This window comes from Oncorhynchus mykiss, chromosome 19 (assembly GCF_013265735.2).
Source record: "Oncorhynchus mykiss isolate Arlee chromosome 19, USDA_OmykA_1.1, whole genome shotgun sequence".
NCBI lineage: Eukaryota > Metazoa > Chordata > Actinopteri > Salmoniformes > Salmonidae > Oncorhynchus > Oncorhynchus mykiss.
Window position 1 is genome coordinate 32,743,314 of NC_048583.1, and position 27,182 is coordinate 32,770,495.

The window sequence follows — 27,182 nt, forward strand, 5'->3', positions numbered from 1 at the left end:
GGCATCACACTTGCACAGAAATAAACATGTATTATTTTAAAAATAAATTGCATAGGCCAATTAGCCCCAAAATACTTATAAATATTTGTATTTTATCATCCCTAACGAAAACGACAAATTAAAAGCGTGAACTATGCAGAAAGTTATTTCAATTAATGAAAGTCCTTGCCTCCGCCCCTCTACAACACATCCAGCACGTTCCGTATTTATATGCAGGTGCCTCTCATTCGCTGCTTCTTTACACTTTGTTGCAGAACAGAACTCTTGTGAAATTGCGTCTCTTAAGAATATATTGTACTCGTTTCTGCAGAGCGAGAAGGGCTGAATTATTGAAACATATGTATCAGTGAGCCTAACGCACTGACACTATCGTGGCAGTTTCAGTAACATAACTTTAGAAGCTTAGTTAAATTCTTTATAAATCGCGAAAATGCCTCTTCTGCAACATGCATTGGACACAGACTTGGAGCGGTTAGCCCTGGACCTGATTGTCCCGTCCCTACTTGACCAAGGATTCTTTTACGTGGATAACTTCCTAGGAGAATTGGTTGGACACTTTGTTTTGGACCAAGTGAAAGAGCTGCACAGCTCTGGAGTTCTGCAGGACGGACAGCTAGCTGGTCCTGACCGGAGTTGTGGGATTTCCAAAAGGAACATTCGGGGTGACAAGATAGCCTGGGTCAGTGGAGTTGAAAGAGGGTGCGAGGCTATTAACATCCTCCTTACCTTAATCGATAAGTTGGTTACTCATTGCATCGGCCGACTTGGGAAAAGTATTATTCGAGAAAGATCAAAGGTAAATTGTGCGACAATTGTGCATAAATTACGTGTATTTCCTTGGTTTGAAGGTGGAAAAAAATGTGATCACTTTGTCCTTATATTCTATTTGATTATGTTAATATTGTATCTAGAGCGATGAATGTTGAACGATATTTAAGGGATAATCATCGAGGTGCTATGCATTAAATGGAAAATAATGCACACTGTGGAAGGTGTGTTCCACGACGAGTAGCGGAGTGGCACCAACCTTCGTCCGAATTGCTTTGTTTAACAGAGAACGCATGGAGCACCGAGACTATCCCGCTTTTAACACGGCTATGATTGAACACATTTGCTGCTAGAAATGTGTTTAACACCAACTGAAGTAGCTAGTTAGCAAGTTTACTAGATAGCTACATTAACGTTAGTTGCTTTGGACATAACCATTGACCAGACTTGCTAGCTAAGAAACCATCCTCATAGCTTGTTATTATGAAAGTCGAATTCAACAACCCCAATAATGTTTTCAATTTGACTTTTGCTTTCAAAAGCAGCTCAAACAAAGAACATGTAAGAATGAACTTCATAACCATTGAATATTACCATGCATTATAGGGAAATAATGCACGCTCTAGAATGCCCTTCAAGCCAATCAGAAACGGCTATTCAACAATGCCATGGTATAATTAAGCATCAAGGCACAAGGTAGTGCTGTATCACGAATACAGTCGCAGGTAAATGGCGTTGTGGCCCGAGGCGATGGGCCAGTCAACCCATTTACCTGTGACTGTATTCATGATACAGCACTACCTTATGTCTTGCTGCTTTTATAAAACTGTTACCTACATTCTAAAATAACAATTAATTAAATATTTTATATATTAGTTGTTTTTGACGAAAATTCATGTTTGATGTATCTGAGTTAGCTGAAGTTGGCTGGCTAGAACGTTATCAGAGTTTCTAAACTCAGAGGCACAACATCGCAAGACTTCCAGGAACTTTTGTAAAACAGGCCAGGCCTGGGTTTGAGAAGTAAATGAGAGAATTTATACATTCTTCCTTAGTTATTCATTCTTTAAATCTAAAGGCAAAACCTAGATTTGAGCCAATGTCATAAGTGGTTGAACATCTTATTACTCCAAACTTGTGAAAGTGACAAATTGACACTTTTAATTTTCGTACAAAAATAACTATATCGATGGAGGCCCTTTTGATTTTTACGGCCTGCGCAGTTCGGCATGAGACTACCATTAGACCCGATGTGTTTCTACTACGCATGAGCTTAGCTGACATCCCCTACAAGTGTGATCGGGTACAAGTGTTCTATCGGAGAAGCAGTTTTAGCCCCTCTTCATACTGTACTCTCTTTGATTTAAATGTCAGTGAACTTTGGATAACCACAATTTTGTGTATTTATTACTCCCATTTTTATCCTCATGCATTTATAATAATTGTGTGTCTCCAAGACAGAGTTCGCAAAACATTTTGGGCCAAGACCCCATTTTGATATTTGAAAATTCTCGCAACCCCACCCATGTGAAAATCTTTTTTTTTATTTGGGGCTATGGCAGTGAATTGAAAAACATTCCAACAGTATTTCTGATTGTCTTCTCAACTCACAATCACATACTTTTAATGTGGGGGCAGTCAATTGTTAATTAGTCTGACATAATGGATCTGATCTCACCACCACTAATGAGATGGGTGTGCTTGATGCATGTCACGTCAAAGCTTCTCAGTCAGGGGGCGTGGTCCACAGTGCGCACCTCATCTCAGCTGTCACATCCAACCTGGATTGATATTTGGTTTTAATGCAGAGGAGTGTACTGAATCCAGGTTCACACAGATATGAGCTTGCGAAGGGTAGCCTGCCATAAGTTTTATGGTGCTTTCAAGACAACTGGGAACTTGGAAAAATAAGATGTTGTGATTTGATATCTTATTTTTCCGTCAGTGATCTTTAGGTCGGAAAATCAGAGCTCCAGAAAGAGGCCTGAGTTCCCAAGTTGGAATTCTGAGTTAGATGACGGTTCATACCAATCTTTCCCAGTCGGAGCTCGTTTCTTTCTGAGCTCCCAGTTGCATTGAACGCACTGAAGTCAGAAGTCGGAGATTTCAGAGTTCCCATGTCAGAGTTTCCAGCTGTGTTGAACGCAGGCATTAATGCTCAGAGGGAGACTGCAGGGTATTCTCTTTTAGTCCCTTTGGCCTACACACCGTCCCCATGACGGAGCCCATCTGTGCAAAAGCCCACCGTTCGATCCCATATGGAATCAGTTTTTCGACGATATAACGCAACACACTGAACATCCCATAGGCCGTTTCATTCTTGGAAATCGTGAGAAATAACAATATGTCCTTGTGAATAGCATCCCCTGACATGTATAGCGAACAAAAGTCGATGCATGGCAATCTCGGTCCTCACAGCTAACGTCCATTTGGAGAGCATAAGCTGGGGAGTTTGAGGTGTTCAGTCCGTTTCCTCTTGATTGCTAGCAATATCATGCATTATTTGTTTAACCGTGTTATCTGATAAAGGTATTAATGTGAGTGTCTGTGCCTCTGATTCCCCACACATTGTTTTCACCATATCAATTGCGGCCGGTAGTGTGTGGTTTCATAGCGTAGCGGACCTAGCCAATCAGACAGATATAGAGAGAGGTATGTTACTTCTAATTTCAAAGTTCACACATGACCCCACATATAATACAAGATAATTACACCAGATAGGACAGACTGACCCTAGCCCCCCAGCACATAGACTATTGCAGCATAGATGCTGGGTACTGAGACAGAAGGGGGGGGGACACACTTTACATCCCATCACGCCCTTCTCTCTTTCCCACATGCCTGGATCCTGCTCCCAACCTTATGTAGACAACCCATTGATCAGATGGACTGATTATAAGAAGTAACAACAAAAGCTAGCTGTTGTTTACCTTGATTTGAAATTTAAGAAGAGCAAAAATAAATCTGTTATCTCTAAAAGGATTTACAGATTTAAGTCAATGGATGTATAGAGTGAGTGAGAGGGAGGGGAAGAGCGGGGGGGGGGGAAGAGGTCGGTAGACCTAGCAGTACTACATGTGGAGTCTGCTGGCTCACGCTCCACACGTAGCTCTGTCATTAAACCTTCAACATCCTGGCAGCCTGCCAGCTTTGCTCTGTGTGTGGACTTCCCCTTCCTCGCTGTCTTCCTTTCTCTCTTGTTTCACGTGTTTTCACTGTTCTTTGACAACACTGTGCGTACATGCATATGTTCCCCGACTGTAGACCGTAAACACTGGGTGTGTCATAATACTCCTTTCCTCAGCACGTGCTGAGATATGATGATGTGCAAATGAACTAAAGGATCACTTGACCAGATAAGGCCCTTGTGATGTTGCTTCTGAAGAGTGATTTTATTGCAGATTTATTATGTAGGTGTATGCATGCATCAATCGATCAGTAATCAAAGGAGAGAGAAAAGTTTGATTTATATGATGCATGTCTAAAGGTTGCTGTTAAATTGTAAATGTAATTTTCCCTGACATAAGACCAAAAGATTTGTCCCTTTGCATTGTATCCTAGCAACTGGAAAGGAAAAGCATAGTTTTTTTAGCTACCGCTGTGCTTGTCACACTACCTTCAGGGAAGTCACTTATTAGGCAACGCAGTGGCTGAATTCAATGTGTAAGCAGTCTGAGTCCAGTGACCTTTTTCTGTAATGTGAGGGTCGAAGGTCAAACCTCTATAGGCACGAACAGGACCTCCTGTTTCCTAAGGGTTAGGAAGGTACAGCTGAAATAATACAACCACAAGGTCAAATAGGAGTTGCTTATATTTGTCCTGTTGCACAAATTCTGTACAAGTGTTTGGTGAAATGGAAATGTTAGGGTTAAGTTACATTTTTTTTTTTGCCTCTGGGATTCAAACTAGCAACCTTTCGGTAACTGGCCCAATGCTCTAACCGCTAAGCTACCTGCCACATATTGTGGAATCCCAATATCTGATCACGTTTCAACAAAATATTTGGGTCCAATCCTGTTCCTTTGCATCTGCACTGTATCACACAAGCAAAATATCTATCGCACGTTGCCCAAATCAAATATCATTTGACAAAATGTTGCCTTGACTGGGCCTCTAGCAAACCTATCTGATCCAATGTGTCTACTCTTGGCCCCTTGACCACAAGCGTTTTCATTAGCATGGCTTTGATGGCTTTTCTTGGCTTTCTTATCACAAGATAAATGACGAGTTTGGTTAATTGTGTTTCCTTGGACTGCTAACTGAATGCACGTAGGCCAGTCCTTCTGAAACCACAACGCACCCTCGCCACGCAATGCTTACAGGACATTTTTGCAACCAAGGTATTTACCCATAAATCTGGTCTTGTTCTATTTTTGTCTCTGAAATGCAGAAGCTATTTCTGTATTTTTAGAATATTCCAAGGCCACTGAAAAATACACATACTTTCCCACACGAAGGCTTCTGTAATTGGGTACACTACAGTCTGTTTGTTACATATTATCTAATGATTATTAGCGAGTATACTAAATATAATGTGGAATGGACTCAGAATTGATGTTTTTTGTTTGTCTATTCCAGGCGATGGTGGCGTGCTATCCAGGAAATGGGACGGGATATGTTAAACATGTGGACAATCCCAACGCTGACGGTCGCTGTGTCACCTGTATCTACTACCTGAACAAGAACTGGAACGCAGAGGTGGAGTGGTAGATTCATTACACATGCATTCCATAATCCATTAAATTAACTACACAAGTATTATTATTTTTACATATTTATTGAATATATATTAAACATTATTACATGTATACATTCTTATGACATATATTTATTGTCACCTATTATAAAATAATTTAGGTGCAATCAACGCCAATCCTTTTAAATTAGTTACATTTCCAAGAAAGTCACTTTTGTATTTTTCGATGGTTTAGTTCCCGCTATAACATAATTAACGTTATTATATTTAAGCATGGTTTATTTTTAGACTATGAAAATGTGAGATGTTGCCATAAAAATAGTACGCCCACCGCTTGTTTGAAAACACCCTTTGGCTTCTGATCTTTGTAAAATGCATACCAAGCCTTTTCTAGCTTAACTTCTTGTTCTGTGAAGCTGAAGTCAACCATATGTATCTGTTATGTTGCAGGAGCATGGAGGAATTCTTAGGATTTTTCCTGAGGGCAAATCCTACGTTGCCGATGTTGAGCCCCTGTTTGACAGACTGTTGTTCTTCTGGTCAGATAGAAGGAATCCACACGAGGTGCTGCCGTCATATGCAACAAGGTCTGTATGATGCATCACACTGTTGTTATGAAAATGTGTATTATAATAATAATAATGCGATAAAGATGCAGTGTAATTATGTATTAATCATTTAGAATTTTGCTTTGTTCCAGATATGCTGTAACAGTGTGGTATTTTGATTCAGAAGAAAGAGCAGAGGCGAAGAGACGGTTCAGAGACTTAACAGGTACATTTCTCCACTGGATCAATTAACTACGTTACATCTATGTGTAAACAAAAACCTTCGCTAACGTTTTACATTAAGTTGCTCTTATTCCTGCGCAGTAATAAATTGCAGTTATATAGCACTGACATTCGGTTACAACCTGTATCCTAATCATTAATGGCATTCATCTGTCTGTTTCAGCCTCCACTCAGGACCAGGACAGAAGAACCATGAAGAACTGTGACCTTTAGAGACTCCATCTTGTGTGACACAATAGAAGAATGAATCTCAAATCCTTCGTGCTGACTGAGAGTTTTCACACTTTGATCTAATCACTGTTTGGATTTGGGTATCTCTTCTAAAAGCTACAAAGATGTGTGCTTGATGGCTTTGTACATTATTTTTCTATTAAATTATTTGCTGCTCTTTCAATAACCAGGGTACTCATTACTGTTTTTAAACCCAAGTGTCCTGGATCAACCCAAATAACACTGTACTACTTCTTGAAATGTCTTCATCCTCCTGAGACCCAGCAATTCATTTCTGTCCACTCTAATGGACAGTAATTGTTGATCCCTATCTCTGAGGCCATACATGCCACTGTGTTAAGTCCTGTTGTAACTCTGAGAGGACATTCTGGGCTTTTCAATGATATCACATGTTTTGGGGGTGGGACTTTTTAACGTTTTCTTGTTGTATTTTCAAAATGTTTTTTTACCTACTGTAGAGGCTTCAGACAACACCCAACATTCTAAAATAGGCCACTTCTATACTCTTTTACAGGCACGGTTCTAATGCATTTTCCCCCTAGATTAGTTATTGTTCTTGTTGCAAATCAAATGTATTACTCAAGTTTTTAGTATACAATTTGGCTAAGCTGTAATTAAAATGTGTGCATATAAAGATTAAGCTGACAATGTCATGTTGAAAAGCACAAAACCAAAATGGACACCTGTTGTGGCTCAAAGACATTGTCACATCGTATATCTTGTTTTAAGTTGGTAATAACATCTGGAGTATTCAAGGGTGCATCTCAAACGGTGACCTACTTCCTATGTGGTACAGAGTTTTAGATCATCCAAGTCCTTACGAATTTATTACATGTCAACAATCGTTATAACTGGTTGAGTAGTTATGAGTGACTCCCAGCACTTCTGTCATTATTGATCGCTCTGAACAGATGTCTTCGACATTAACTGCAGGTTGTTTGAGAAGCTTCTGTATACACCTTGTGAGAAGAAATCAATGATAGATTGCAACTTTCAAAGCTTCACAGATATACAGCACTTGTATTGTTGGCTGTAAATGATTTTAGTGCTTAAAATCGGCTTGTATGCTGGTGGATATAGCCTACGATGAATAAGAGTGGTGTTGTAAAATGTTTGTTTCAAACAAAATAAAATATTTTTTAACCTGACTATTGTCACTGTTTGTTCTATATTTGTATCTTAAGGTTACACTCAAAAGGTGCTTTCAAGTCAAATTTCATTAGTCACATGCCCTGAATACAACAGGTGAAATGCTTACTTACGAGCCCCTAACTGACAGTGCAGTTTCAAAAACTACAGATATGAATCAGAAATAAAAGTAACAAGTAATTAAAGAGACTAGAGGGGGGTGGGGCAATGTGAATAGTCTAGGTAGCCATTTGACCAGATGTTCAGGAGTCTTATGGCTTGGGGGTAGAGGCTGTTTAGAAGCCTCTTGGACCTAGACTTGGTGGCACTCCGGTACCACTTGCCGTGTGGGAGCAGAGAGAACAATCTGACTAAGGTGGCTGGAGTCTTTGACAATTTTTAGGGCCTTCCTCTGACACCGCCTGGTATAGAGGTTCTGCATGGCAGGAAGCTTGGCCCCAGTGATGTACTGCCCTTCGCACTACCCTCTGTAGTGCCTTGCGGTTGGAGGCCGAGCAGTTGCCATACCAGGCAGTGATGCAGCCAGTCAGGATGCTCTCGATGGTGCAGCTGTAGAACCTTTTGAGGATCTGAGGACTCATACCAAATATTCTCTCAATGGGTTAGGGTTATGCCCTAACCCAAATCTTTTCAGTCTCCTGAGGGGGAATAGGTTTTGTCGTGACCTCTTCACGACTGTCATGGTGTGCACCAAGGAACTTGAAGCTCTCAACCTGCTCCACTGCAGCCCCGTCGATGAGAATGTGATCGTGCTCGGTCCTCCTTTTCCTGTAGTCCACAATCATCTCCTTTGTCTTGATCACGTTGAGGGAGAGGTTGTTGTCCTTGCACCACACAGTCAGGTCTCTGACCTCCTACCTATAGGCTGTCTCATCGTTGTTGGTGATCAGGCCTACCACTTGTGCCATCAGCAAATTTAATGATGGTGTTGGAGTCGTGCCTGGCCATGCAGTCATGAGTGAACAGAGAGTACAAGAGGGGACTGAGCACGCACCCCTGAGGGGCCCCCGTGTTGCGGATGTGTTGTTACCTACCCTTACCACCTGGGGGCGGCCCGTCAGGAAGTCCAGGATCCAGTTGTAGAGGGAGGTGTTTAGTCCCAGGGTCTTTAGCTTAATGATGAGCTTTGAGTGCACTATGGTGTTGAACGCTGATCTGTATTCAATTAATAGCATTCTCACATAGGTGTTCCTTTTGTCCAGGTGTGAAAGGGCAGTGTGGAGTGCAATGGAGATTGCAACATCTGTGGATTTGTTGGGGCGGTATGCAAATTAGAGTGGGTTAATGGGATAATGGTGTTGATGTGAGCCATGACCAGCCTTTCAAAGCATTTCATGTCTACAGACATGAGTGCTGTGGGTCGGTAGTAATTTAGGCAGGATACCTTAATGTTCTTGGGCACAGGGACTATGGTGGACTGCTTGAAACATGTTGGTATTACAGACTCAGACAGGGAGAAGTTGAAAATGTCAGTGAAGACACTTGCCAGTTGGTCAGCACATGCTCGGAGTACACGTCCTGGTAATCCGTCTGGCCCTGCGGCCTGTTTAAAGGTCTTACTCACATCGGCTGCGGAGAGCGTGATCACACAGTCGTCCGGAACAGCTGATGCTCTCATGCATGTTTCAGTGTTACTTGCCTTGAAGCGAACATCAAAGTTATTTAGCTTGTCTAGTAGGCTCGTGTCACTGGTCAGCTCTTAGCTGTGCCTCCCTTTGTAGTCTGTAATAGTTTGCAGACCCTGCCACATCCAATGAGCGTTGGAGCCGGTGTAGTATGATTCGATCTTAGTCCTGTATTGACGCTTTGCCTGTTTGATGGTTCATCGGAGGGCATAGCAAGATTTCTCATAAGCTTCCGGGTTAGAGTCCCGCTACTTGAAAGCGGTAGCTCTACCCTTTAGCTCAGTGCGAATGTTGCCTGTAATCCATGGCTTCTGGTTGGGGTATGTACAATCACTGTGGGGACGACGTCCTCAATGCACTTATTGATAAAGCCAATGGCTGATGTGGTGTACTCCTCAATGCCATCGGAAGAATCCCGGAAAATATTCTAGTCTGTGCTAGCAAAACAGTCCTATAGTTTAGCATCTGCTTCATCTGACCACTTTTTTATAGGCCGAGTCACTGGTGCCTCCTGATTAAATTTTTTCTTGTAAACAGGAATCAGGAGGATAGAATTATGGTCAGATTTACCAAATGGAGGGTGAGGGAGAGCTTTGTATGTGTCTCTGTGTGTGGCGTAAATTTGGTCCAGAGTTTTTTTCCCTCTGGTTGCACATTTAACATGCTGATAGAAGTTAGGTAAAACTGATTTAAGTTTCCCTGCATTAAACTCCCCGGCCACTAGGAGCGCCGCCTGTGGATGAGAGTTTTCCTGTTTGCTTATGGTGGTATACAGCTCATTGAGTGCGGTTTTAGTGCCAGCATCGGTCTGTGGTGGTATGTAGACAGCTACAAAAAATACAGATGAAAAATCTCTAGGTAGATAGTGTGGTCTACAGGTTATCATGCGATACTCTACCTCAGGCGAGCAATAGCTTGAGACTCCTTAGATATCGTGCACCAGATGTTGTTTACATAAATGCATAGGCCCCCTGCCCCGTGTCTTACCAGAGGCTGCTGTTCTGTCAGGCCGATAGAGTGTATAACTTTGTGTATAAACCTTCCCCTACAGCGCCATCACTTCACCCTAATCATAACCTTTACCACTCAGGGGAAACTAGCTCACTCCAGACCCTTAATGCTAACCCTAACCCTCCAGATAGTTGCAGCAAGTATGTTGACTCTAACTCTAGTCTTGGCTCTAGCCTCATAACAACTCCTTGCGCTCCAGCCATGGGCTCATTGGAAAATGTTGACTTGGAAGACACCCCGCCTCACTCGACCCCATGTAAAGCTCGACCCCCAATGTAGGGTTTAGACCAGATCCATTTAGTACCCATACCACCTGTGAGTAAATTGAGAGCTTGGGACTATATAGGCAGCCACAGAGTACTATATACCGTATGTAGAGAACATACCCCACCCTCCCCCCTTGACACACGGCTCCAGCAGCGCACCGACACTCGGGGACGACCCAGAGGACGAGGTGCAGGGTGATCCGGATGGAGACGGTGGAACTCCCGCAGCAACGAAGGGTCCAAGACGTCCTCCACCGGCACCCAGCATCTCTCCTCCAGACTGTACCCCTCCCACTCTACGAGGTACTGAAGGCCCCTTTCCCGATGCCTCGAGGCCAGGATGGCTCGAACAGCATACGCCGGGGCCCCCTCGATGTCCAGAGGGGGCGGAGGAACCTCCTGCACCTCAGACTCCTGGAGTGGACCAGCCACCTGGCCTGAGGGGAGACACATGGGACGAGGGATCAATACGGTAATCTAGGGGAAGCTGTAACCTGTAGCATACCTCAGTCTCCTCAGGACTTTGAATGGCCACACAAACCGCGGACACAGCTTCCAGCAGGGCAGGTGGAGGGAGAGGTTTCGGGTCGAGAGCCAGACCTGGTCCCCCGGTGCGAACACCGGGGCCTCACTGCGGCGACGGTATGCGTTCTCTTTCTGATGCAGCACGACCCGCTGAAGGTGAACACGGGCAGCTTCCCATGTCTCCTCCGCGTGCCTGAACCATTCGTCCACCGCAGGAGCTTCGATCTGGCTCTGATACCAAGGTGCCAGAACTGGCTGATACCCCAGTACGCACTGGAAGGGGGAAAGGTTAGTGGAGGAGTGGTGGAGTGAGTTTTGGGCCATCTCTGCCTAGGAGATGAACACCGCACACTCCCCCGGTCAGGCCTGGCAATATGACCGCAGAAACCTACCCACATCCTGGTTTACTCTCTCCACCTGCCCGTTACTCTTGGGGTGAAAACCTGAGGTGAGGCTTACCTAGACCCCCAGACGTTCCATGAACACTCTCCAGACCCTGGACGTGCACTGGGGACCCCGATCAGAGACTATGTCCTCAGGCACCCCATAGTGCCGGAAGACGTGAGTGAACAGGGCCTCCACAGTCTGTAGGGCTGTAGGCAGACCGGGAAAAGGGAGACGGCAGGACTTAGAAAACCGATCCACAACAACCAGGATCGGGGTGTTGCCCTGTGAGGGAGGAAGATCCATCAGGAAGTCCACCGACAGGTGCGACCACGGCCGTTGTGGAACGGGTAGGGGTTGTAATTTCCCTCTGGGCTGGTGCCTAGGAGCCTTGCACTGGGAGGAAACATAAACCCTCCTTGGTCAAGGTGGACCACCAGTACTTCCCACTAAGGCAACGCACCGTCCGACCGATGCCAGGATGACCAGAGGAGGGTGACGTGTGGGCCCAATAGATCAAACGGTCGCGGACAGCAGACGGAACGTACAGGCGCCCAGCTGGACACTGGGGGGGAGTGGGCTCTGTGCGTAACGCCCGCTCGATATCCGCATCCAGCTCCCACACCCCCGGTGCCACCAGGCAGGAGGCCGGAAGTATGGGAGTTTGATCCATGGACCGCTCCTCTGTGTCATATATCTGGGACAGTGCGTCTGCCTTAGCATTCTGGGAACCTGGTCTGTCGGACAGAGTGAAAACAAAATGGGTAAAGAACACAGCCCACCTTGCCTGGCGAGGGTTCAGTCTCCTCACCGCCCAGATGTACTCCAGATTGCGGGGGTCAGTCCAGATGAGAAAAGGGTGTTTAGCCCCCTCAAGCCAATGTCTCCACGCCTTCAGAGCCTTGACAACAGCCAACAGCTCCCGGTCCCCCACATCATAGTTTCGCTCCGCTGGGCTGAACTTCTTCGAAAAGAAAGCACAGGGAGCTTTCTGCAGCCACACCGGTCCCCCCTTCAGCAGTGAGGTAATGGGAACTGCTACCTGACCAAAACCCTGGATAAACCTCCGGTAGAAGTTGGCAAACACTAGAAACCGCTGCACTTCCTTTACCATGGTGGGAGTTGGCCAATTACGCACGGCTGAAATGGTCACTCTCCATCTCCACCCCTGAAGTGGAAATGCGGTACCCTAGGAAAGAGACGGACTGTTGGAAGAACAGACATTTCTCAGCCTTGACGTACAGGTATGATGGCTGCGTGGTTCCATGGTGTTTATAGTTGCATACTATTGTTTGTACAGATGAACGTGGTACCTTCAGGCGTTTGGAAATTGCTCCCAAGGATGAACCAGACTTGTGGAGGTTTACAATTATTTTCTGAGGTCTTGGCTGATTTCATTTGATTTTCCGGTGATGTCAAGTAATGTTTGACTCAAATTATGTCAATTACTCTATCAGAAGCTTCTAAAGCCATGAAATAATTTTCTGTTATTTTCCAAGCTGTTTAAAGGCACTGTCATTTTAGTGTATGTACATTTCTGACACACTGGAATTGTGATACAGTGAATTATAAGTGAAATAATCTGTCTATAACAAGTTGTTGGAAAAAATTACCTGTGTCATGTACAAAGTAGATGTCCTAACCGACTTGACAAAACTAAATTGTGGAGTGGTTGAAAAACAAGTTTTAATGACTCCAACCTAAGTGTATGTGTCACGCCCTGGCCATAGAGAGGCTTTTATTCTCTATTATATTCTGGTTAGGCCATGGTGTGACTAGGGTGGGCATTCTAGTTTCTTTATTTCTATGTTTTCTATTTCTTTGTGTTTGGCCGGGTGTGGTTCTCAATCAGAGGCAGCTGTCTATCGTTGTCTCTGATTGAGAGTCATACTTAGGCAGCCTTTTTTCCTTTCGCATTTGTGGGTAGCTGACTTTGTTAGTGGCCTGTATAGCCCTAGTAAGCTTCATATTCGTTTTTTGGTGACATTTAAAAATAAAGGAAAATGTACGCTTACCATGCTGCACTTTGGTCCAGTCATTTCCAGGAAGATGGTCGTGACAGAACTACCCACCACAAATGGACCAAGCAGCAGGTGAAGGAGGAGCAGTGTTTTCTGGACTCATGGACTTGGGAAGAAATCCTGGATGGTAAAGGAACCTGGAGGCAGGCTGGGGAATATCGCCGTCCAAAGGAGGAATTAAAGGCAGCAAAGGAGGAGCGGCGATGGTATGAGGAGGCAAGTCATCGACGCAGGCACATGGGGAGATTGGCGGAGTCCTGTGCCTCCAAGGACCAGGCCTCCAGTAGGTCTCCCCAGCCTGGTGAGTCCTGTGACTGCTACACAGGCCAGTCGGGAGGCCTCCAGCGATGGTCCGGGAGTCTGATTGGGAGTCATACTTAAGCAGCCTTTTTTCCTTTTGCATTTGTGGGTAGCTGACTTTGTTAGTGGCATGATTGCCCAAGTTAAGCTTCACGGTCGTTTCCTTGTTTTGTTGGCGACATTCATTACAAATAAATGTACGCTCATCACGCTGCGCTTTGGTCCAGTCATTTCCAGGAAGATGGTTGTGACAGTATGTAAACGTCAACTATAGCTGTGGACTATCGTGGCAGAATTAGTTGGGTAACATAGATAAGATGTTTTATTTTCATAATATGCTTGTGAGATACTTGTCATTTAGAATGTATTTTGTTGTACTATAGTGTTGGCCGTTTGCAGTTATCTGTTCTCTGTCAAGGTTCAGTTACTTGGGCCACAGAAAGGGGAGAGGTCAAGCTTGTCTTCATATGTAAACGTATCTTTTAAACCATGTGAAGGGACGATTGAGGGGGAACCAATTATCTCTTGGCTTCACAATGTCTGTGCCAGTCACTCCCTACTTTTCCCATCGGGGAGAGGATGGCCGTGTCTGGAACCATTCTATGTTCCCTCTGAGGTTGCCCTTATCTTGACCTAGAGGCTCACTCTCCTCTCCGTGAGCTTGTCCAGGATGGGTTGTATTTGGGCTGGGAGTGTCTAAAATGGCAATTGATATATATATATATATATATATACTATTGGGTGAGGTAATGTCTTGGTACTATTTTTGTACCAAGAACGAGATAAGAGCTTAGTTTAGGAGACCAAACTGAATGATAATTTATAGCTAAATACTGTCTGGCGATGGGATACTTCTCTCTCAAGTAAAATCTTTCTTTGTATAATGTTCTTAAGATCTGTTATTTGTCATGTTGCTATAAAGGATCTCAGTTGCAATGTGTAAGCACTCAGAATTCATTTATGGACACTGAATTGATCTGAGAGGATTGTGATGGAGCTCATATAATTAAAGATGGACTTTATGATAACTGACTTGTGTGGGTTTTGCTCTGTGATTTGGTAATACAGGAAATTTCCACTACAGGATGCCCCACTCATGAGCACTGATTTCATTTGGAATATTGTGTGGCGTGTATGGTCAGTGGTAAAAGTTCCCAATAGTCATACTTGAGTAAAAGTAAAGATACCGTAATAGAAAGTTAGTCACTTCAGTAAGTCTAAATATATTTTTCCCAATTCTCATTGCTACAACTCCCGTACGGGCTCGGGAGAGACGAAGGTTGAAAGTCACGCGTCCTCAGCGCGCATCCAACCCGGAAGCCAGCCATGTGTCAGAGGAAACAACGTGCACTAGGCAACCTTGGTTAGCGCGCACTGTGCCTGGCCCGTCACAGGAGTTGCTGGTGCGCGATGAGACAAGGACATCCCTACCGGCCAAGCCCTTAACTAACCCGGACGACGCTAGGCCAATTGTGCCAATTGTATTTGTTTTATTTATCGATGGCCAGGGGGACACTCAAACAATTTACAAACTAAGCATGTGTTTAGTGAGTCCCCCAGATCAGAGGCAGTAGGGATGTGTGAATTGGACAATGTTCCAGTCCTGTTAAGCATTCAAAATGTAACAGACTTTTGGGTGACAGGGAAAATGTATGGAGTAAAAAGTACATTTTCTTAAGGAATGTATCAAGGCAAGACCCAGATACAGACACAGGAGGCAGATGGAGTCTTACCATGTTTATTAATCCAAAATGGGTAGGCAAGAGAATGGTTGTGTACAGGCAAAAAGTTAAAACCAGTTCAGAGTCCAATAGGTACCGAAGGGCAGGCAGATTCAATGTCAGCGCAGGCAGGATGATCAGGCAGGTGGGAAAGTAGTCCAGGGTCAGGCAGTGGTCTCAACCAGGAGGACTAGCAAAAGAGAATAGAAAAGGAGTTAGAGGAAAACCACACTGGTTAACTTGACTAAACATACAAGATACAGTACAGAGAGACAGGAAACACAGGGATAAATACTCTGGGGAAAATAAGCGACACCTGGAGGGGGTGGAGACAATCACAAGGACAGGTGAAACTGATCAGGGCGTGACAGGAATGTAGTGAAGTAAAAGTAGTCAAAAATATAAGTAATAAAGAAAAGTACAGATACGTATTAAGTAATACTTAAAAGTATTTGACTTAAGTACTTTACACCACGGGTTATGGTGCTAAACAACTGCCGGTTCCAAGAGGTAAAAGCATCAACTTAATTTTTTCAGATAGAATCTCCATGCACTGTAATTTATAAATTGATAGCTATTGATAAAACCTAGATAAATGAGATCGGGATTGTAAATACACATAGCACCTGTCGGTTTCAAGTGGAAAAACATCTATTTTCGATAGAAATAACACAATTTTCCATGCGCTGGAATCTATAAATTGATAGGAGCTAGGTAAATTAGTAATCCGTTTGGAAAAGGAAATTAAATAGATACAAATAGAAATACAAATAGAAATAGTTTTAGATGGTTTTTCCTTATGATCCCTGGAAACTAATGTGAAACCAGTCCATTGCTGTTTGGAAATTGAGAAAGAGGAGGAGTCTTGAGAAAGAGCAAGACCTTTAAAGCTATATTTTACCTCATAATCACTACAGACAAATGTGAAACCAGTCATATGGCAGCAAACTGAAACGTATCAACATATCAACTTTCCCACAGTAAAGTATATAAAATGCTGTGCCATTATGCAGAATTTAAATTGCACAGCCTTTTCATTTGCAGGGATGGGCACTCTCGAATGTCTCAATTATAGGCTACCCCCGACTTTCTCTGTCTCCTATTTCTATCACGTTAAATATTAGGCACTATCAGTATCAACCCTCAGTAATCCTAATAACCACCGTCTCCTTCAGTTGGTATAGCCTACATTATCATTCCATTTAATTACATTGTTTAGTTTACCTTCATTTGCTTCCCCTGTAAACGCTGTCACGGCTGTGTGGTTGTTGCTGAGGATCATTAGTAACAGTTGATAAAATAAAAAAATACATGTAGGCTAATTAAATGGTTGTAGAGCAGAGCGGAGCACAGACCAAGCCTAACAGTTTGAACCTCACACATGGTGTAATACTTAGCCGTGTCATTACACAGTTGAGCTGCAGTTAGTTTCAGAGTGGGTGGCAAGGAATAAGTTAGTCCTAAATATTTCTAAAACTTAAAGCATTGTATTTGGGACGAATCATTCACTAAACCCTAAACCTAAACAAAATCTTGTAATAAATCATCTGGAAATTGAGCAAGTTGAGGTGACTAAACTGTCGTGGTCAAAATATATTGATACAACAGTAGCTATGATGGGGAAAAGTCTGTCCATAGTAAAGCGCTGCTCTACCTTCTTAACAGCACTGTCAACAAGGCAGGTCCTACAGGCCCTAGTTTTGTCGAACCTGGACTAATGTTCAGTCGTGTGGTCAGATGCCACAAAAATGGCAAAAATAGGATGTACACAGAGAGCTAATATTAATAATATGCATGGCAATCTCTCCTGGCTCAAAATGGAGGAGAGATTAACCTCATCACTACTTGTATTTATGAGAGGTATTGACATGTTGATTGCACCAAGCTGTCTGTTTGATCTACTGGCGCACAGCTCGGACAGCCATGCATACCCCACATGACACAAGAGGTCTCTTCACAGTACCTAAGTCCAGAACAGACTATGGGAGGTGCACAGCACTACATAGAGCCATGACTACATGGATCTCCACGTCAAGTAACTCATGCCAGCAGTAAAATTAGACAAAAAAAACCCAGATACAAATACACCTTATGGAACTGCGGGGACTGTGAGGCAACACAAACATGGGCACAGACACATGCACGATAACACACGCACTATACACACACGTACACATGGATTTTGTACTGTAGATAATATTGAAATGGAAGGAGTATCAGACCACTGCAAATCTACCAAGACCTGGCCGTCCCTCTAAACTTTCAGCTCATACAAGGAGAAGACTGATCAGAGATGCAGCCAAGAGGCCCATGATCACTCTGGATGAACTGCAGAGATCTACAGCTGAGGTGGGAGACTCTGTCCATAGGACAACAATCAGTCGTATATTGCACAAATCTGGCCTTTATGGAAGAGTGGCAAGAAGAAAGCTATTTCTTAAAGATATCCATAAAAAGTGTCGTTTAAAGTTTGCCACAAGCCACCTGGGAGACACACCAAACATGTGGAAGAAGGTGCTCTGGTCAGATGAAACCAAAATTGAACTTTTTGGCAACAATGCAAAACGTTATGTTTGGCGTAAAAGCAACACAGCTGAACACACCATCCCCACTGTCAAACATGGTGGTGGCAGCATCATGGTTTGGGCCTGCTTTTCTTCAGCAGGGACAGGGAAGATGGTTAAAATTGATGGGAAGATGGATGGAGCGAAATACAGGACCATTCTGGAAGAAAACCTGATGGAGTCTGCAAAAGACCTGAGACTGGGACGGAGATTTGTCTTCCAACAAGACAATGATCCAAAACATAAAGCAAAATCTACAATGGTACAAAAATAAACATATCCAGGTGTTAGAATGGCCAAGTCAAAGTCCAGACCTGAATCCAATCGAGAATCTGTGGAAAGAACTGAAAACTGCTGTTCACAAATGCTCTCCATCCAACCTCACTGAGCTCGAGCTGTTTTGCAAGGAGGAATGGGAAAAAATGTCAGTCTCTCGATGTGCAAAACTGATAGAGACATACCCCAAGCGACTTACAGCTGTAATCGCAGCAAAAGGTGGCGCTACAAAGTATTAACTTAAGGGGGCTGAATAATTTTGCACGCCCAATTTTTCAGTTTTTGATTTGTTAAACAAGTTTGAAATATCCAATAAATGTCGTTCCACTTCATGATTGTGTCCCACTTGTTGTTGATTCTTCACAAAAAAATACAGTTTTATATCTTTATGTTTGAAGCCTGAAATGTGGCAAAAGGTCGCAAAGTTCAAGGGGGCCGAATACTTTCGCAAGGCACTGTATATATTTTTTAAATGTGGCGTTAGCTAGCCAGCCAGATAGTAAACCGTAAAGTGTGTCCAGCCAGCTCCCGCTATCCAGCCAAGTTGATTGTGATGTATTAGCTAACGTTGCCACTAATCTCAGATCAAATAAAACAAAATAAAATAAAGATGTGCTCCCGGAATGAGAAAAACAACAACATTGCTTTCATGTGAAAAGTAATATTCAAGTGGATGTCATGAAAATCAGTCCATTGCCAGCTAGCAAAGTAGCCAGTCACATATTCCTCCCACCATGGCTAGCCAGCCAGGTCGCTTCCTCTATCAACTTTACTCTATGCGCCGGACAAAGAATGCTTTAGCCATGGCCAGTGTCTCAAAAATTAGGGTATCTCCCTCATAAAAGACATGAAGATGTGCAGGGTGTAGGAGCTGAAACTTTATCCCCTTTTTGTAGAGACAGGTTTTGATGTCCTTGAATTCAGCTATTTTCTTCACAAGATTGGCACTCAGGTCTGGGAAGAATTGTATATCTTTGCCACATAATTTTTGGTTGATGCTCCCACGCCCAGCACATTGCACTTTCCTTGTCTTAGTAAGGATGAAAGCACGCTATGATCGCCCTAGGCCGCTCCCCTGAGTTGGGTTTGGGGGCCAGGGATCTGTGTGCTCAGTCGTGCTCCGGCGGCTTGTCAAAGCCCCGTTACCCATCACTTCCACCAGCATGTCGGAGACAAATTTGACACCAGTCTCAATTCCCTCTATGACGACAACGATCCGGATGTTTTCCCTTCTGGTATAATTCTCCAACGAATCTACCTTGGAAAGTAGAGCTGTGTTGGCCGTTTTCATATGTGAGACAGCTGCCTCTAGCTCGGCAATCCACTCTGTGTTTTCAGTGGAGAAACCTTCTAGTGTAGTGAGGCGTCGCCCAAACGTGTTGACTGTTTCTCAAAAAGCGTCAGTGGAAGTTTGGAGAGGTGCCAGCAAAGTGCTGATGAGAGGAACCATATCCTCTTTTAGGCTACTTCTTTGTTTAGCTATCTCAGTTACAAGCGTGGTCATAGACAAGGCCTCCGACGCGGCAGCCATTTTTCCGTTGTTTGAGTAGTTGTTTCGGTCTTCAATGATGTGTTAGTCGCAGCAGTTCACTTCAGGTTGGTCTTGCTCAAAACTGGTGTTTTGTGGGTACTATTTAATGAAGCTGCCAATTGAGGACATGTGAGGGGTCTGTTTCTCAAACTAGACCCTTTAATGTACTTGCCCTCTTGCTCAGTTGTGCGCTGGGGCCTCCCACTCCTCTTTCTATTCTGGATAGAGCCAGTTTGTGCTGTTCTGTGAAGGGAATAGTACACAGCGTTGTACGAGAGCTTCAGTTTCTTGGCAATTTCTCGCATGGAATAGCCTTCATTTCTCAGAACAAGAATAGACTGACGAGCTTCAGAAGAAAGTTCTTTGTTTCTGGACATTTTGAGCCTGTAATCGAATCCACAAATGCTGATGCTCCAGATACTCAACTAGTCTAAAGAAGGCCATTTTTATTGCTTCTTTAATCAAAACAACAGTTTTCAGCTGTGCTAACATAATTGCAAAAGGGTTTTCTAATGATCAGTTAGCCTTTTAAAATTATAAACTTGGATTAGTTAACACAATGTACCATTGGAACACAGGAGTGATGGTTGCTGATAATGGGCCTCTGTACGCCTATGTAGATATTCCATGAAAAATCTGCAATTTTCTAGCTACAATAGTCATTTACAACATCAACGATGCCTACACTGTATTTCTGATCAATTTGATATTATTTTAATGGACAAAAAATGTGCTTTTCTTTCAAAAACAAGGACATCTCTAAGTGACCCCAAACTTTTGAACGGTAGTGTAAGTCTGAAAAAAAACTAATGAGAAGTGCGTACGAAAGGCTTGGGCCCTTAATTTGAAAGAGTTAGAGTTACCCCTGGAGCAATGCTTTCTCTATTGATGTAGACAGTGGAGATTTTAGCATGCAAATCTTGGTGGGGCAAAAAATATATATATATATTTTTAGATGCATGCCAACAAAGCCTCTACACAACACTAAACAATACATTAATTGCTCTATAATGATGACAAACGGTGCCCATAAACAGTTAGGGCCTATATAAAGCTGTCCCAACTAGAGTGGATCCTTACCACTGCTACACCTGGCTGTCAGCGGAACCTTGTCTGGCAGCGAAACAGATCATCAGCCTCATATACTACCTTTAAAAAAAACATAGCAGATATGGCTGACTTGCTTAAACAAATGTGGTTTCTACTGACAATTGAGATGGACAAACTATGGCATAAGGGGACGACAAGTGGATAAGAGGCAATCCATAATTTCTATTAAGACATTAATGAGCGAGCTAGGACGGACATAGTGAATACAACTATTTATTCAGCACTTTTGAAATATACAGCTACAGAATTCAGAACATGGGCCATTCTTACAGTATTCTCCCTGTACACAAGTCAGGACCATAGGATACAGTGCATTTGAAAAGTATACCCCATCACTTTTCCCACATTTGTTATGTTACAGCCTTATTCTAAAATGGATGAAATATATTTTTGCCCTCATCAATCGACACACAATACCCCATAATGACAAAGCGAAAACAGGTTTTAAAAAAACAGAAATACCTTATTTACATAAGTATTCAGACCCTTTGCTATGAGACTCAACATTGATCTCAGGTGATCATCCTTGAGATGTTTCTACAACTTGATTGGAGTCCACCTGTGGTAAATTCAATTGATTGGACATGATTTGGAAAGGCACACACCTGTCTATATAAGGTGCCACAGTTAATAGTGCATGTCAGAGCAAAAACCTAGCCATGAGGTCAAAGGAAATGTCCGTAGAGCTCAGAGACAGGATTGTGTCAAGGCACAGATCTGGGGAAGGGTACCAAAGCATTTCTGCAGCATTGAAGTTCCCAAGAACACAGTGGCCTCCATCATTCTTAAATGGAAGAAGTTTGGAACCACCAAGATTCTTCGAAGAGCTGGCCTTGGTCAGGGAGGGGAATGGCCTTGGTCAGGGAGGTGACCAAGAACTCAATGATCACTTTTACCGAGCTCCAGAGTTCCTCTGTGGAGATGATAGAACCTTCCAGAAGGACAACCATCTCTGCAGCGCTCCAACAATCAAGCCTTTATGGTAGAGTGACCAGATGGAAGCCACTCCTCAGTAAAAGGCACATGACAGCCTGCTAAGAGTTTGACAAAAGGCACCTAAAGGAATCAGACCATGAGAAACAAGATTCTCTGGTCTGATGAAACCAAGATTGAACTGTTTGGCCTAAATGCCAAGCATCACATATTGAGGAAACCTGGCACCATCCCTACTGTGAAGCATGGTGGTGGCATCATCATGCTGTGGGGATCTTTTTCAGCGGCAGGGACTGGGAGACTAGTCAGGATTGAGGGAAAGATGAACGGAGCAAAGTACAGAGAGATCCTTGATGAAAACCTGCTCCAGAGCGCTCAGGAGCTCCAGGTGGGGCGACGGTTCACCTTCCAATAGGACAATGACCCTAAGCACACAGCCAAGACAACGTGTCTTCGGGACAAGTCTCTCAAAGTCCTTGAGTGGCCCAGCCAACCTGACAGAGTGGCTCCCCATCCAACCTGACAGAGCTTAAGAGGTTCTGCAGAGAATTATAGGAGAACTCCCCAAATACAGCTGTGCCAAGCTTGTAGCGTCATACCCAAGAATACTTGAGGCTGTAATCACTGCTGAAGGTGCTTCAACAAAGTACTGAGTAAAGGGTCTGAATACATATGCAAATGTGATACTTCAGTTTCTTTTGATTTTTTAAAATAAAAATAAATTGATACAAACCTGTTTTTGCGTCATTATGGGATATTGTGTGTAGATTGATGAGGAAAAAATGGCATCCATTTGAATCCATTTTCTTTAATAAAGCTGCAATGTAACAAAATGTGGAAAAAGTCAAGGGGTCTGAATACTTTCCGGATGCATTGTAAATGAAGGGGGCATATAAGCAGACAATGAAAGCTCTTACAATATTCGATGAATACATTTCTCTAAAACAGTTTATAGGCTACATGTGCACCACCAAGTCAGAACAGTAGGCTAAGTTATGAGGGGGAAAGGGACCAAATTATCATCAGGCACATGGGCTTACTACACAACATACACTTACTATTACTTTCTTAGCTACAGTATACATATCTCCCTGGCATATTACATCATTTATGCAACAGCATGCAATACATTTTTGGACTCATCTTGTTGTGCAGTGCGCATTTGAACAGGAAGATGGCGCGGCGGTCCTTCTTGAGGGAAAATGTTGTCATCAAGGTCTGGCATTCTCTGGTTGATGGTGCTTTCAAGACAAATGGGAACTAAAAAAAAAAACATGGTAGAATAATGACATCAGTGATCTTCAGGTCGGCGCTCTAGAAAGAGGCCAAAGTTCCCGACTTGGAATTCTGAGTTGGATGACCTTTCAAAACAACATTTCCCAGTTGGAGTGAGTTTTTTAACTCACTGAAGTCTGAGATTCCCCAGCTCCGCGTTTCCAGTTGTTTTGAAGGTTGCAGAAGTCATGCTGGATTGACAGCATGGACAATTTATTCAACTTTTTAGGCTAATAATAGCCTAAACAAACCGTCATAGCTCCGTTGTTGTCTTAACATGCTTGTGCCAACATTATCTTAGCCTACAATGCAAAACCAAGCTCACCTCTTTTAACAAAAAGCCCGGGGTTGAAACAGCCAGCTGTCTTCTTCTCTGTCCTTGAGCTGAGGTAATAACTGTGGCGCTCACCTGCGTCAAAAGAGTTTCCCCACAATTAATAAAAATGTTTTTACGGTAAATTAACAAAGATGTAAATAACTAATTCACTCATGCTGAATTCAACCTTTTCTGGCCCATGGTGTTGCATGTGAATATTTATCCCTTTAAGCTTGGAAAAGAGACCCTTAAACACAGACTTGGACCACACACCCACTCCACTGAATAGCAGGCTAGTGATTGCCTTGTAATGCTTGCAGTTAGCCACTGATTCCTTCCAAACCACCCATTGTTGAATTTACGATTTCCACTTGTTGTGTTATGTTCACGACGAGCACCGAGACATTTTATCTATAATTTATTTTCATATGACAAGATTCATTGTATGCCAACATTGACACTGAAAGCAGTTAGAAAAGTCTTCTAAAAATACCCAGACCCTAGACCGGCTGAGGCTATCCCCTCTCTCCTCGAGTTGGGATTAATGCACAATGATTTTGAGTTTGATTCCAAACATTACTTGCAGGTTGCGGGTACTCAGATGGGTAAGCTCAGAGGTTTGCACCTGCATATGCCAACATACATGGTCATTGGGAACATACTGTCTTTCCCAAGGACAAGTAACTACCCTCCCTATACTTAGATTATATTTTTGGAATTTGGTGCCACCCAGTGGTGGATTTGGAGGATTTTATAGACACTGTGGCCTGTTCTCAGTTAGATTTGCTCAACTCCCGCGTCCTCTGTCCTCTCTCGCATTCTTTTGAAAAAGGTCAAAGGTAATTGAGGAGAGGCAGCAGGGAGATTGAACAGGATGAAAATGAGCTTGTATGAGATGAGAAGCTCCTTCTCCACTCGCGCATCAGTTTACATGGGTGGATACCAAAATAAGAGAGAAAACAGCTGATTCAAAGGGGTGTGGCAGATATCAAAACTATTCTGCAGTAGGATACACTTGTGGTTTCTCGCCAAAAGGAGGCTATCGAGGAGGGGAGGACCGTCTTCCGTTTACTTACTAACGAATTGACACACTCCTCGTACTTACTAACGAATTGACACACTCCTCGTACTTACTAACGAATTGACACACTCCTCGACCATTTGACCGTCCACTTATTGGTTTCGGGTTTACAGAGGAGAGAGGACAGAGGATGGACTTTTTTCCAAATGAAAAAAAAGATCTCTGAATGGGTATCACCCTTCTATCAACATTAATTATAACCTACAACCTGAAAATATTACATTTGCTTGAGACAATAAAAGGCCACTCTAAAATGTGCAGTTTTGTCACACAATGCCACAGAAGTTATGAGGGAGCGTGCAACTGGCATGTTGACTGCAGGAATGTCCAACAGAGCTGTTGCCAGATAATTGACTGTTAATTTCTCTACCATATGCCGCCTCCAACTTCATTTTAGAGGATCTTGCAGTATGTTCAACCGGCCTCACAGCCAGCAGACGTGTTAACATGCCATCCCAGGTCCTCATCATCCGGCTTCTTCACCTGCGGGATCGTCAGAGACCAGCCACCAGGACAGCTGATGAAACCAATGAGTATTTCTGTCTGTAATAAAGCCCTTTTGTGGGGAAAAACTTATTCTGATTTGCTGGACCTGGCTCCCCAGTGGGTGGGCCTATGCCCTCCCAGGCCCACCCATGGTTGCGTCCCTGCCCAGTCATGTGAAACTGACCAGTCATGTGAAACCTAATCCATAGATTATTTCAATTGACTGATTTCCTTATATGAACTGTAACTCAGTAAAGTCGTTGAAAGTGTTGCATGTTGCGATTATTTCTTTGTTATACATATAAAGTGGGTAAAACAGCGCATAAATAAACTCGGTAGCCAGGTTCGGGGCTACAGAAGCTTGGGGTTCCAAATTCAGGACATACAATTAAAATTTGGAATAACGGCAGAGCTATTTATAGCCTACATCACTGTGTAAAAGGGGCTGAAATGATTGCCATGTTGATATGATTTTCAGTTTGCTTCCATATGACTGGCTTCACATTCATCTCTAGCGGTCATAAGGAAAAATCATCTAAAATAATTTCTATTTGTATTTACAATTTCCTTTTCCAAACAGATGACTCATTTACCTACCTACCTCCTATCAATTTATAGATTCCAGCGCATTGAAAATGGTGTTATTTCTATCGGAAAAAGTAGCTGTTTTTCCACTTGAAACCGACAGGTGTTCGACTTTATTCATGGTTTCCTTGTACGTAAAGGTGGAGGAATTATGAGGGGATCAAGTAAAGGTCAGAATATGGCATGTCTGTAGACACAACTCTGCCACACCTCCATTTCTATGATCTCCACCCCAAAGAAATGAATAGCTGCCTGTCACATGCGTTACCTCATGCTTAAATTCACGGTCAGAATACAGGTAGAGAGAGAACAGCATAAAAAGGGAATAAAGTTCAATTGGTCTGAATTACCCCCTGCGTGCGCTGAAAGATTGCAGTGAAAATAATCTCAACAGTAGACGTGCATTAATTCAAACATTCCCTCTGTGAGGCGAATTAATTTACTGAAACATGAATTATCCCTGTATTACCAATATTGATTGAATAGTGTCTAGTGTTGGTCTTACTTACAGTATAGTGTATGTACACATTTCTCACACATGTAGACACTGGTATTGTGCTGGAGATAATGACAATTTGGTTGAAAAGGGGTGAAATTGCCCTTTAAGCTCTCAAATGAGCTAACTGAGTGTTCTAAAAATTCTATTGAAATACATCTAGGGTAACTAGCTTACCATATAAATTGCATATTGTAAAGTGGCACAAACAGTGTTTGAGTATTTATCTTCATAAATCAAATTCAAACAATTTGATACATGTTTCCACCTTATAGTTATCAGGGCCTTTTGCTCTTGCCTTTTGGGGGCCCGTAAGTGAGATTTGGTTTTAAAGCTAATTTCCTGCAATTCTACACTTTTTTTGCCACGACTTATGCCATGGTAATGATGTCTGCGTGCCCGGTCGGTATTTGGCCATGATTATTACAGATCGACTAACTTACCAATCTAAAAATGGTTACCTTGACATGGGTGACTATCGGTGACTGACATAACAAGAGAAAAACTGCTGATGCACAACCACATTTTCTACTATTCTAACACTCAACAGTAAGTTGAGACCCCGACTGAGTTATAATAAAAAATAAATACTTATGTCGCTTATGCCTGGAGTCGGCCCTGATAGTTATGGGTTCATGTTTTATGCGTATGTGCAATTTCCCTTGATGGTTGTGAATAATGGAAGGAGAGTTTCATAACTTTGACCGAAATATACAAATTGTAACCAAGGGCAAAGCAATGAAATTGTAATGAAACTAATGAAAACTAACTCCGTTTTAAGCTCTCCTGTTTGTGCAGTGATTTTCTCTGCTCATTGAAAGGGTTGCTCTATCAGTCTAATGGGTGATCTTTCTGGTGTACACACAGAACACTGTGAGATTCTAAATCAGAATCAGAAGGCTGGACTGGTTGGATGAGTTCTGAGATGGACAGCTTGAGGTCATTAGAGAATCTTCAGGTTCATAGTTTCTCTCTGCCCTGTGATCTATCATTCATAACCCTCATTTAAAATAGTGTAAAATATTTAAAATGGGCTGGATT

At 43.0% G+C, this 27,182-nt stretch overlaps 1 protein-coding gene across 1 annotated transcript; it reads left to right on the plus strand.

The window, feature by feature from the left end:
* The first annotated feature begins 207 nt into the window (after nucleotides 1–207).
* LOC110497687 (prolyl hydroxylase EGLN3) lies at nucleotides 208–7,634 on the plus strand. The gene is made up of 5 exons (XM_021573964.2): nucleotides 208–796; nucleotides 5,347–5,466; nucleotides 5,915–6,051; nucleotides 6,165–6,238; nucleotides 6,419–7,634. The coding sequence occupies exons 1-5, from the start codon at nucleotides 431–433 to the stop codon at nucleotides 6,466–6,468; spliced, it is 747 nt and encodes a 248-aa protein (XP_021429639.1). The 5' UTR covers nucleotides 208–430; the 3' UTR covers nucleotides 6,469–7,634.
* The last annotated feature ends 19,548 nt before the right edge of the window (nucleotides 7,635–27,182 follow it).

Excerpts from the sequence above, each read along its gene's own strand:
- LOC110497687 (XM_021573964.2), top strand. The coding sequence starts at position 431 with ATGCCTCTTCTGCAACATGCATTGGACACAGACTTGGAGCGGTTAGCC. Across the intron at positions 797-5,346 it reads TTATTCGAGAAAGATCAAAG|GCGATGGTGGCGTGCTATCC; the intron begins GTAAATTGTGCG and ends TGTCTATTCCAG. Across the intron at positions 6,052-6,164 it reads CTGCCGTCATATGCAACAAG|ATATGCTGTAACAGTGTGGT; the intron begins GTCTGTATGATG and ends GCTTTGTTCCAG.